The 13,328-nt window shown below is 40.4% G+C and overlaps 1 protein-coding gene across 1 annotated transcript in view; it reads left to right on the forward strand.

Moving 5' to 3' along the window:
- Positions 1–12,592, forward strand: part of LOC137375617 (collagen alpha-1(XXIII) chain-like) — a 339,099-nt gene extending 326,507 nt beyond the window's left edge. Inside the window, exons 18-19 of the mRNA XM_068042994.1 lie at positions 567–605; positions 10,365–12,592. Of these exons, the coding sequence (XP_067899095.1) occupies positions 567–605; positions 10,365–10,367 (42 nt within the window). The 3' untranslated portion in view covers positions 10,368–12,592. The remainder of the gene's footprint in view (positions 1–566; positions 606–10,364) is intronic.
- The last annotated feature ends 736 nt before the right edge of the window (positions 12,593–13,328 follow it).

Below are 13,328 nucleotides of genomic sequence, written 5' to 3' on the forward strand. Positions count from 1 at the left end.
TGAAAGCATTGATGTTCATGCAAAAACAGCAAAAAAAAGTTATGAATCCCTCATTATTGCACACAAGAAGCAGAGCTGCACAACCTATTTAATACTGTCTGTCTGAAATGGTTCAGCCACCCTTACTCTTGCATAAAAAGTGCACCAACAATGTTCTCATTAAATAAACTCAAAATTCATCCAATATAAGCAAAAAGCAACATATGGCAGATTTAGAAATCTGAAATAAATACATAAAATTCTAGAAACATTCAGCAGGTCAGGCAGCATCTGTGGAGAAAACAGACAAACTAAAGCTTCAGGCATGGACCCTTCATCCAATTCTGACGAAGGTTCCACATTTGGAAGGTAAACTTAGCCACAGATGCTGGCATACCTGCTGAGTTTTGTCCAACATTTCGCTTTCTCTTCAAAATTCGAACAACTTTTCTGTATGGCAATCCTCACTATATAGCATAGTTTACATGTGACTCACAAAAGATTTATTATTAAGCAAATGTATGACTTAATCAGGATGAAGTAGAATTCATTCATTCATTACATTCCTGTGTCTGTGTCCACAATAGGGCCCAGATGGTCTACCGATTCCAGGATGTTGGCACAAGGTAACCTACTTATGCTTCCCTAATTCAACCAGAAATAGTCAATCACAATGTTACATGATCTTTAGTTACTTGAAATGAATCCACTGGTTTAATAAACAAACCTTCAAGATTCATTTAAGATATGCAAGACTGAACAAGAACTGACATAACCCAATCACCTTGAACAAATAAATTGAGAGATTGGAGATGCTGAGACAGTATCTGTAGATGCAAATGAGATATGAGTCATATAATCTGTCCTTATTTTCATATTTCCATTATAATTTCTCATGCTGATATCTATAATGTAAACTTGATACATGGTCTAATTGGCAGAAACTGCTCAAGGAGTTGAATGTCCCATTCCTGTTTCTATACGACCACACAGTAATGTCACCCTCCTGCCACTGGTGGCACTGCATTACCTCCACTGGGGAAAAACATACAATAATTACGTTGGCAGTTTCCATCGTAAATGTGGAATAGGAATTTATAATAGAGAAAAAATTGATAGGAATAATATGCAGACATAAGCTTTTTCATATATTATAAGATACATTTTTTGATACTAGCAGACAAGTAGAGTTGTTTGGAGCGTAGAAATTACTCTGCAGTACAGGTTGACAGGCTGGAGAGATGCAAAACTGAGGCTTTACAACAGAACTCCACAAGTTAAGAGCACATGGTATAGGGGGTAACATATTAGAATGGATAAAGGACTGGTTAGCTGACAGGAAGCATAGAATAGGGATAAATGGGTCTTTTCAGGTTGGCAAGCTGTAACTAGTGGAGTGCCACAGGGATCAGTGCCGGGGCCTCAACTATTTACAATTTGTAACAATGACTTGGATGAAGGGACTGAATGTATGGTAGCTAAATTTGCTAATGACACCAAGGTTGGAAGGAAAGTAAGTTGTCAAGAGGAGGCAAAGAGTCTACGAAAGGATACAGATAGGTTAAGAGAGTGGGCAAAAATTTGGCAGATGGAGTATAATGTGGGAAAATGTGAACTTGTCCACTTTGGCAGGAAGAATACAAAAGCTTATACTATTTAAATAGAGAGAGATTGCAGAACCCGGTGGTACAGAGGGATCTGGGTGTCCTGGTACATGAATCACAAATGGTTAGTATGCAGGTGCAGCAAGTGATTAGGAAAGCAAATGGATTGTTGGCATTTATTGCAAGGGGAATCAAGTATAAAAGTAGGGAAGTTTTATTGCAGCTGTACAGGACCTTGGTGAGACCATATCTGGAGTATTGTGTACAGTTTTGGTCTCCTTATTTGAACAAAGGATATAATTGCATTAGAAGCAGTTCACTCAACTAATTCTGAGTATGAAGGGCTTGTCTTATGAAGAAAGGTTGAACAGGTTGGGTCTATACGCATTGGCGTTTAGAAGAATGAGAGGTGATCTTATTGAAACATATAAGATCCTGAAAGGACTTAATAGAATGGATACTGGGAGGATGTTTCCTCTTGTGGGGGAGACTAGAACCGGGGGACACAGTTTAAGAATAAAAGTCTCCCTTTTAAGATGGAGATGAGGAGATTTTTTTTTCTCAAAGGGTCATTAGTCTGTGGAATTCTCTTCCCCAGAAGGCATTGAATTTATTCAAGGCTGAGTTAGATAGATTTTTGATAGACAAGGGAGTCAAGGGTTACTGTAAGATTTAGAACTTTACTTACAATTTGTTCTTGAACCAGATAATAAGAATTCGGACATGGAGACATCTAACGTAGCGATAACAGGATAATTTATAAGGCTAAAAGCAATACATAACAAATCCAAGGCAGTCAATATCCTAGTCCAGATGACCTTTACTCTCCACTGGCTCTAGTGGCACTGACAGCTGTGACTCCTCATCTCTTGTCCCTCCCTTTGTCATCTTCTAATCTGTGTGTTGAACCTCTCCAGGTCTGTTCTTTTATTCTTTGTAGCAGTGGCTCCTCCCGGGCATTAATTCGTTGGCTCATGCATATCACTGTCTCAATTGGTCCTGCCATTTCGTTTGTCAGTACTGCTGTTTGTACAGTAATCATGATCACATGCGCAGAACAATGTGCAGAGACTATCCATTATAATCTTCAGGTCCATTAGATCACACATTTCCAGCGAGACTCATCCAGCTTTTCTGTCACATTTTGATCACAACTTGTTACATAGTTTTCGATATCTGTTCTTTTCTTTCCCTTTATCTGTTTGTTATTGATCTGCATCACAAAGTAGTTCTGGTTGACTCAAACTGTAGAGGCAGCAATTTTCCCAGTAAGATACACAGCCTAAGTTAACTCTTCATTTACAAAAAGCTTTTACATGTATATATATAAAATTCATAATACAAAAAAAATTAAAAGGCCAGTAAAAATGACAAAATCCACATTTCTTACAGTCCCTATCTTGAGGATGAAATGTGGCATAGCATTGATTCCTGACAATTAATCACTTTTTCCCTAATAAGGTAATATTATTAAGCATTTGGCCTATAAGCATTTGCTCTTGGTAACGCATTTTTAACAAAGTAACACAAGAATAACAAGTTCAATCAATATACTTTCACAACCAAAAAAATAGGGACAGCATCTTCACCCAAGGGTGCTGACCTATGTTGTACGTGGTCTGCCACTAATTACTTTCTCCCAATCTTTTAATCACTTCTTCCCTTCATTCGTTGTTCTGCCTCATCTTTAGATGTTTCTGGGGTGCTGTCGTTCTTTCTGTAATAGATTTCAAATTTAGAGACAAAGGTGGTGACTGGTGTCCAAAATGAGCTACTTCTTTTAGTTGCTCTGGGTCGGGGGCTAGAGGCCAATAAAGCCAATTTGAAGGTGCATCCAAGGACCTTCTGGGGGTGGAGAACTGTGCAAAAGGGCATGATTAGTATTGGCAGGCAGGTTTTTCTGCAGGCTTGGCAGACAACGGTACACAAAAAGATTGAAATCATTCTCTATTGTCGGCCACCAAGCCGTGGCCAGGATCTTGTCTCGGGTGGACTCCGCTGAGTACTGTCCCCCGGTTGAGTGGGAATGGAAGAGGAAAAGTAGCTCCTCTCCAACCACCGGTGGAACACATACCACAGGAAGCTTATCTAGGTTGGGATGATACATCAGCAATAGGACTGTGATAGCTGACTTGTGAGACATGTGTTACGAAAGTGCTTCCATTTTATGTTAAATTTGTTGAGTACTCATATTTAAATGGTGGAAATGGATTTGGTTTTGGGAGGCTGAAGATTTCATAGACGTTGTTTTGTTGCTGACACTTCACTGAAAGGACACTGAGATGTTGTGTTTGTAAAGAACCTTTACTGGCTGTCCCATGCCTTAGGATAAATAAACAACAGAAACCTTGGTGACCTGGGGAAGATGTTTACAGAAAAGTGGCATGTTAAGATTTGTAGTGGTCAGGAGGTTCTGACCTGTTGTTTGGGGTTTTGCTTCTGAGATATTGTTTTGGATGTGGATAGTGTTTGAAAAGCAGTCGAAGATCAACCTGCCAAGGAATAAATCCCCAGCTCATCTTTCCTGCACCTCTATAAGAGACCCTGAGAAGTCCAGTGTGTCAGCTCCTCTTTCCTCCTGTCTTTGAAAAAATCCTGCAAAACCAGAAAGTGATAGCAGAAGCCCCTGCTGCCACATTTCTCCTGGAAAGCCTACCAGACTATTTCTCAACATCTCCAGAACGAACTGCTTCTGAAAAGATCCCAGTACCCATCAACGTATACCTAGAAGCCAGACCAAAATGGACAACTGACATCCTTCCATACCTTCTCTTTTTTCTTCAAAAATTATCAAGTATTTGGCCAAAGTATTCTTTTTTACCTTTTCTGTAACAGAGCTGTGCAGAGAGAATTTTTTTTTTCCAGTATGTGTGTGAGTTTGTATGTGGGGTATTTTAAAAGGGAACTTTCATATTTCAATCTGTGTGTTAATGATTTGCTTCGCTACTGGATAAGTCTTGTTTTATAATAAACTGATAATTTTATTAGTTATTAAAGAAACCTAGTTGGTGTGTTTTATTCTGGGATAAAGAGTAGAGTATATGATTGACTGCATCGGTAGCTGAGTAAACCTTGAAATATATGTTGTGACCTGTGGAGAAGTGGAACTAGAAAAGACAGTGCACTCCTCCCACCTCCGTCATAACACATGGGGACAGGTAGTGGTTTGTCCTGTTCGTGCCAGGAAATGACTGGTGCAGGGTTCACACTGTTGCTGGAGTGAGCTAAGATCTATAGGATCAGAGGGTTTTGCAGCTGCAATGGGACAACATTTGTCAGTGTCATCAGACTCCCATTTGCCAGAGACTGCAGCTTCTTTGGCTGCCCTATCAGCTTCTGCATTACCTTCATAGTGGATCTGTCCTTTTCCGTGAGCTGCAACGTGGCCAATGTGGCAGGTCTGGGAACAGTTTTATAGGGCCGCCCATAACTTCTGTAACCAGGGTCCATGAGCCAAATGTTTACCAGCTGTGGTTCAGCAGGCATTCTTGAGCAGGGCTAGAACACCATTGATTGCATAGGCACTATTAGACCAAATATTCATGGGCCTATTCAGCTGTTTCCTTAACAGTCATTAATAAAGCAAGAATATCAGCGAGCTGGGAGGAGTGTCGGGAACAGCGTCATTTCATTGCTTTGTGTGGTAGAATCACAGCATAGCCCGTGGGCAGTGTTCCTTGCATGTCATATGAGGAACCGTCGACATAAGCATCTGGGACCTCCTTAAATGTTTCCCTCAGACATGTGGTATGAACCGAAATCAATAAGGGGCAGCTGACATTTATGGGGCTCGCCCTCATATACCAGGAGCTGTGGCATCCCTGTTGTCAACTTAGGGGTGATGTCAATGTCCCGTTACAGTAATTCTAAAGTCCATTTACTCAGTCTCTATGAGGAGACCAGCGAGTCTCCAGGCTTCATTAACAAGTTCAGTAGCATGTGCAGCAAATGTAAGATTATTTGTTGAAGGCCAGTAATGTTTGTGAAGTGTTGAACAGCCTAAGATGTAGCTAGAAGGTGGTGCTCACATACCGATTATGAAGTTTCCATTCTTTGCAGAATCTTCGAGGCATAAGCTATCGGTTGTAGTCTCCCATTGTGTTCTTGACACAGCACAGCAGTCAGGCTCTGGTCTGTAGCCCGTACTTCCAAGTGAAACGGTTGAGTGGGATCAGGCGTCAGCAAACAGGTCGCTTGCATTACTGCCTGTTTGAGGCTCGTTACAGCCGTGGTGTGATCCTTTGTCCAGTTGGACTGAATTCTGTCCTTGGGACCTTTTAAAAATTCATACAAGGGCTTCGCTAGTGCTGCAAAACCAGGAATAAAATTTCGCTGATAGCCGACAAGGCCTAGGAACAATCAGAGAGTGGGTTTAGAGGTAGGGAGCAGAAGTCTTTGCATGATTCCAACTTTGTGAGTGTCTGGACTTGTGTTGTTGTGGGAGATTTATGCTCCTAAAAAGGTGACTTCCTCTTGGAGTAACTGGGCCTTCTTAGGATTTACTTTAAGTCCCGACCATGTCAGAATTGTTAACAATTTGTCTAATAGTAACAGATGCTCATCCACAGTTACTGTTGCTAGGAGCAGATTGTCCACATACAGCAAAAGGCATTCAGGCTTAGAGAAACCCTTCAGGGTTGCTGCCATTCACTTGTGAAAGATTGTTGGAGCATTGTGAAATCCTTGAGGTAAGCAAGTCCAAGTATAGCTTCAGTCTTCAAACGTAAAAGCGAACTTTTACTGATTTTCCCTTCTAACAGCGATACTCCAGACCCATTTGAAATATCCAAGGTGGAGAAATATTTTGATCCTACCCACACTTGTGACTTCAGTTCTGATGAAGGGTCGCTGACCAGAAACGTTAACTCTGCTTCTCTCACCACAAATTCTGCCAGACCTGCTGAGTATTTCCAGCATTTCATATTTTTATTCCAATTCCTGATGTTTGCTACATAAAAACTGTAAGACATGTCTTTAATTTAAACTGCAAAAAAGCAATAGCAGTTTTAAAACTCTGATCCAATTAAAGCAAAGGGCTGGATTTTACCATAGGTGGATGGGACTTCACGACCGACTTTTATGTCGGTGGTGAACCCGCTTCCGCCTAGCCCAGAGATCCAACTCGCATTTTACAGGTCCCCAGGCTTAATTGTCCTGAGGCAGGACTTCCACCCGCTTGAGGGAGGAGGTCCCACCTTAGTGAGCTGCCGGCCAATCAGCGGGCCGACCCGCTAGGGCAGTGTAAAATTCAGCGCAAAGTGTTTTAAAACTTCAAATTGGATTTCTGCCAGACATCTTCAAGGCTTCGAGGCTGAAGCTTATCTCTTACTAAACAAACCTTTTCTCAGTTGCAAAATAGCTTTTAAATAAAAATAAAACACTACACCAGCATTTTTAATTTAAAATGTAATTCAGTTTTTACCAGTTGCCACGGGTAAAATACCCATGGAGGCGGGCGAGGGTTCTTAAGTGGCTGTTAAGTGGCCACTTAAGGGCCTTGATTGGCCACGGGGGGGCGGGCCATTATCCCCCAAAACCAGCCCGACCGCCGTAATGTTTGCCGGAGGCGGGAGCGGGGCGAGACGGCCTCCCGGAGCCTCCCACTCAATTTTACACCACCCCCACACCACCATCCGACCCGCTAGGGCAGTGTAAAATTCAGCGCAAAGTGTTTTAAAACTTCAAATTGGATTTCTGCCAGACATCTTCAAGGCTTCGAGGCTGAAGCTTATCTCTTACTAAACAAACCTTTTCTCAGTTGCAAAATAGCTTTTAAATAAAAATAAAACACTACACCAGCATTTTTAATTTAAAATGTAATTCAGTTTTTATATCCCATTTCTGGGTGTGCAATCTTAAATTGAAATGAACACCCAACAATTACAGTTACAATTTCTTAATTCCAAACCACTTAAAAATATTGATTCCTGTCATGGGTTATGAATTTGAATTGCCAAAAATCTGTGTTAAATTCCCATTCCCGAGCCCAAGGAACACATACAGCTGCAACCGATTCACAACCGAAACATGGTTCAAGTTTCATACAAAATAAACTCATGTATACATATGCAGACATATAGGCAGAACAAGTAACAAACTTATACCTCTAATGTCAACAGCCAGACTACAAAGAGTTAGCGTTTTAGCTCTGCAGAAATAGCACAGACACGCACAGGTAGGAACAGACATTCATTCACGAAAGCTTCCAACATCCAAACACACAAATACTGAAACACATTCCTTTTATTTTTGAGCTGTCTCTGGCATGCCGTGAGCCAAACAGCTTTGAGCAAACCAGGGTGGCAGGTAGTACCTAGTACATTCTTAATGGTGACTTCCATTACAACAACAACAGGCACTGATGTGCCTTCGGGGGAGTGTGTAATAACAGGAATATGGGTGATCTCTTGATCATCAGACACACAAGCATCCTGATCGTCCTCCCATTCCAAGAGGAGCTCGCCCCCTCTCATAATGGTGGACACCAGAGCTTGTGCCTACCTAACTTTCCTTTTAGTTCATAAATTTTCAGCTCACACTAAGAGTGGTCTGCCTATCGGTGGTGCTGGCTAAGATTCACATTCTCCTTAGCACAAGTATTCAATTCTTCCTCCTGCTGCTCGCATTTAACCATTAGTGAATTAACCTGTAAACAAGTAAAGCTTTGTTGCTGCAACATTGCTGTGCTTTGCTGTTTCTCCATTTCTAAACTCTGGACTTGTTAAATCTCCTGAACTTTCTGTGTTCACAGCTCTTGTAACTTTTGTTTCAATCTCTCTACTTCAGTTTGTTTTTGTTGTGCTCAATCATCATTTTTGTAAGTAAGTAGACCCCTTGCTTTGTCTGCTTGCAACTTTTTACCATCTATTCTCCCTTGAATATATGCAACTTCTTTGTCAAAGGGAGCGCTCTCTCCCTCTGTCAAACATTCTGTCAACAAAATCTGGACCTCACTGTCTGACACTTTATCCAATTTCTCTTTGTATGTCAACAGAATGTTATTCACACTCTTCCGGGACATCTTTTCACTCACCTTTCATCAACTGGCAGGTTCTACTGATCCTACAACCCTGAAGCTTGTCTTCCCTGGCATGAATAATGGCTGGCCAAACACTACCAAGGTCCCAAATCACTAACACCAAATATTCCAAGTCCTAGTCTGGTCCCATCTAAGATTTAGAACCTTACTTATAATTTGTTCTTGGACAAGACAATAAAAATTCGGACAAGGAGGCACCTAATCTAGTGATATCAGGATGATTTATTAAGGCTAAAAGCAATACTTAACAAATCCAAGGCAGTCGATATCCTGGTCCAGACGGCCTTTACTCTCCGTCAGCTGTTGTGACACAGACAGATCGTGACTCTTCTCTTGTCTCTCCCTTTGTCATCTTTAAATCTGTGTGCTGCACCTCTCCAGGTCTGTTCTTTTATTCTTTGCAGCCGGTGGCTCCTCTTGTGCACTGATTGGTTGGTTCATACATATCACTGTTTCGTTTGGTCCTGCCATTTCGTTTGTCAGTACTTCAGTTTGCACATTAATCATAATCACATGCGCAAATCAATGTGTACAAACAATGCATTATTTATAACTTGATACATAGTTTTAAATATCTGTTCTTTTCTTTCCCCTTAACTGTTAATGTTATTAGGTCATACATTTCCAGTGAGACTCATCCTGATTTTCTGTTACATTTTGATCACAGCTTGTTACATAGTTTTCGATATCTTCTTTTCTTTCCCTTTATCTGTTTCTTATTGGTCTGTATCACAAGTAATTCTGGTTGACTCAAACTATATTTTTTCCAGTAAGATACACAGCGAATGTTAACTCTTCATTTACCAATGGCTTATACAAAATTCATAATGCAGAAAAAATATATAAAAAGACCAGTAAAAATGATAAAATCCACATTTCTTACGGTGGGGGTAGGGGTGCAGACAGGAAATTGGAGTTGGGACGACAACCAGATCAGCCATGATCTTATCAAACGGTGGAGCAAACTCAAAGGACCGAATGGCCTACTCCTGCTCCTAAGTCCTATGTTCCTACTGGTAGGAGGCTATAATTACAGCGTGACACATTTACATAGACAGCTTTCATTATAAATGTGGACAGAGGAACTTATAATGGAAAAGTTGGTACAAAAGTGCAACAAAAATGTAACAACAGGAATTAAGTTTCACAGACAGGAAATACACACAGACAAAATAATTTAATATATGATAGATTTTAACTTCTAATATGTACTGAGGAGATTATACATACCAGATTGACGCGTGTTTTATTTTATTTTTTCCTCATCCAATTTTCTTTCCTTACCTCTTCTTTCCTCAAAGTAGCAACCCATCTTGTAGGAAGCTGTTTAAAAAAATCAGCTCTGTGCAGCTAATTTTCTAGGCCAGTGCTTTCATAGTCGATGAACTAGTTACTGAAGTAGAATGGAGAGGATCAGCGGCAGTGGATTCGCAACTAAGTATGTTAAAATTTGCCTTCCATAGTTGATCTGTATTGTAGCTTTTTTGGTGCATTATAACAGCTGAGCATTCTACTAGGGGATGGGGGAAACCAGTTGGCCCTGGCAACAGTGTCTTCCTAACTGAAGAATACATGAATGCATTTAGGTTGGGAATGTCCTCAAAGCTGGTCCTGTTGTGTTGCTTTTCATTTCAAATTTGTATTTTTTTTAAACATACTGGATGACCATTAATACCATTAAACATGGCACCTTGCTGAAACTTACATTTATAACCAAATAATTATTTTGTGCTTTTTTGCAGTGATTAATAACCAACAAGCAAGGAGTCTGTACATAATGATGATATATTTTGTGCTTCAACACTTTGTAAAGAAACTCAGCTGATAATATATTAAACCTGGCATATCTGACAAGGACGGAGGTGTGTGGAACAAAATATTACGCTGGAATTTAGACTAAAAATATGGACTCAGAAATAACTATCTAAGCTACAAATGTGGAAGTGAATTATACTGATAGCTACTTCTGCTGCTGCACATTACCTAGGATGTAACCTTGTCTATGATCCATTTATTCACCCAGCCAAAAATTGAAAACTTCGTACATGATCTGACTGGTTTTATTTTGAGTTGCATAATATTCCAAAGAACTTTAAACTTTTATCCATTTTTAACAAAAGGGGAGGAAAGCAACATAACTTACTTAAAGTTAAAAAGAAATAAACTGCGCAGTCCAATTTGTGAAGATGGCTCTCTCCTAGGTGAACAAAGTATGACAGGATTGCTGGTCACTTCAACCAGAAATGTGTATTAGTTATGTTTGGAGATAGCCAGGCCTCTTCATTAGGCAGTGTGATGCTAAGTTTTTGGCAATGAAAACAAGTGTTTGCTACTTTCAATGGAATCATCAAAAGACCGTAAATAGAAGTTCCAGGATCTGCTGTGAAGCATTCTAAGACATATAAAAGAAAGTAATTAGGGCAGATTTTAGCTACAGGCGAAGAGAGGGCAAGTGACGAGCAGAGAAGACACACTCCCTGGCCAGGCCTTCTGGCTTGAGGCCTGAGCATTTTGAGGCCTGAAACAAATTTACATGCTACCAGTGAGGTAAGTGCACCAGGTTGGCATCCTGCTACAGCTTGCCTATTGTGGGACAGTGAGATATCAGCTGGCTTCCATGCTGAGCCAGATGGCAGTTGGGGCCGGGGAGGGAGAAAACAGTCCTGAGGTAGGTAAAGTTTTTTGTGAGTCCAAGAGGATAGCTCCTTCTCCTTCTAGCCCCACCAAAAAAGACAAAAGTAGGATACTGCGAATGCTGGAAATCTGAAATAAAAACAGAAAATGCTGGAAATACTCAGCAGGTCTGACAGCATCTGTGGAGGGAGAAACAGAGTTAACAATGCAGGTCAAAAAACATTCCGGTTATTGACCTGAAAAAAATCTCTTCCTGGGCATTTTTTTGAGCAGCCTCCAGCAGTCATTCTAAGGATGGCTAGTTAGGCCGTGCACAGCTTGGTACAAATGGTGGCATGTGTGTGGCACATGATCTGCTAATATGTACCTCAAAATTGCAGTCAGGGTCCTGTGCACTTGTAGGACCCTGATTTGTAAATTACAAGTGCCCTCCCATCCCAGCCTCCCATCTCAAGAGTGTGCCCAAGGTGATGGTAACCAGAGCACCAGATAAAGATCAGATATCAAGACGAGATCCCTGACACCGAAGTTCTCAATAGGGCTGACATGCCAAACATAGATACCTTGATCATGAAAGTACAGCTACACTGGTCAGGTCAGGTAATGCAACTATCTGATGAGCAGATCCCGAAGATCTTTTATGGTGCAATGACTGGGAAACTATTTGTGGTGTTCATCCAAAAAGATGTAAAGACTGCTCTAAAGGGACTCTGAAACAGTTCAAAATAGAACAACTTGCTCAAGATAAGAAAGCATGGTAAAAAATATTCCACGAAGACACCTCCTACTATGAGGCCTGTCGAATTGCTGGTGCCAGATGAAAATGCCAACTGAGGAAACCTCGTTTAAAAAAAGATTCCCAATCTGGTGTCTCCATGATCCACTGCTCAATCTCCAGATTCTCACTCCAAGCAAAAATAAATGGCATTTGTCACAAAGAACTCACTGCAAAGAAATTCTCACTGTCTTCTTGGGTATCAAAGGATGAACACAGTGGTAATTACCAGTGGCTGTTATATATCTCACAAATCTTCTTTGTATATGCGGGGGGCAGAGAAACTTCCAGCCACTGCCCACAATTTACCAATATTCAATGGTGAAAGAGAAACTCTCTGTCATCAGCAAATACTCAGAAAATTACCCCCAAGGTGCCACCTACCTAGAACACTGCTTTGGGCCCTGTTTCTGTATAATTAAAAGACATTCTTGCAAACAATATGACTGTTACTTCCACAATTTACAGGATGCTACAGTGCACAATCACAACAGCCAATATGCCAATATAGACATGTTGTACAGCCTATCTTTCTGTTACAATTAGTACCTTCTTAGCATTCCACATTGAAAATAAAAATATTCTTTCTTGTTTATCTTAGTATTTTATGCATTTAAAAGCTTTTTTAAAAATGCAACTTGTTAGTTTTTGAACTTGATTAGTGTTAGTCTTAAATTATAATCTCTACAAAATGGCTAAAATAAAACTGAGCTTTTTGCCCTATGCTGTCCATCTGAATTGCATCTACAAATAATTAACTTGTGCCCACAGAAATAGATTTTTGTGAAAAGTTAAAACACAGCTGTTTTTCTTTGTTTTCATTGCCTTGAACTTGTATTTGGGATTACAAGGCTGTCCAAGGTAAGTACAAGGCTGTGATTTTTCAACCTGTTAATCATTCCATAATCCATTCGTACTACCACTTTCTTCTCAAACTTTGTTGTTAAATATATCCTTCATTTTAGCATTCATGATGCAGCTTTCCATTATGAGTTTTTGAAAAACAAATGCATCACATTAGTATATAATTTCACTGCAACATGGTCTTGTTAAATACAGTACTTCCTGCAGTAAACTGTACTGTATATTTTCTTTTTTCTTTTCTTTTGGGCCTCCTTATCTCGAGAGACAATGGATATGTGCCTGGAGGTGGTCAGTGGTTTGTGAAGCAGCGCCTGGAGTATATTAATAGTAAGCTAAAGGTATAAACTATTCGCCTGGATTTTCCCAGCCCCGTGATGATAGGCGTGGAGGCGGGAGAGGGCTGGGAAAATAGTGGGGAGCCACGTCGGGATGG

The sequence above is a fragment of the Heterodontus francisci genome, chromosome 12 (genome assembly GCF_036365525.1).
Source record: "Heterodontus francisci isolate sHetFra1 chromosome 12, sHetFra1.hap1, whole genome shotgun sequence".
In the NCBI taxonomy this organism is placed as follows: Eukaryota; Metazoa; Chordata; class Chondrichthyes; order Heterodontiformes; family Heterodontidae; genus Heterodontus; species Heterodontus francisci.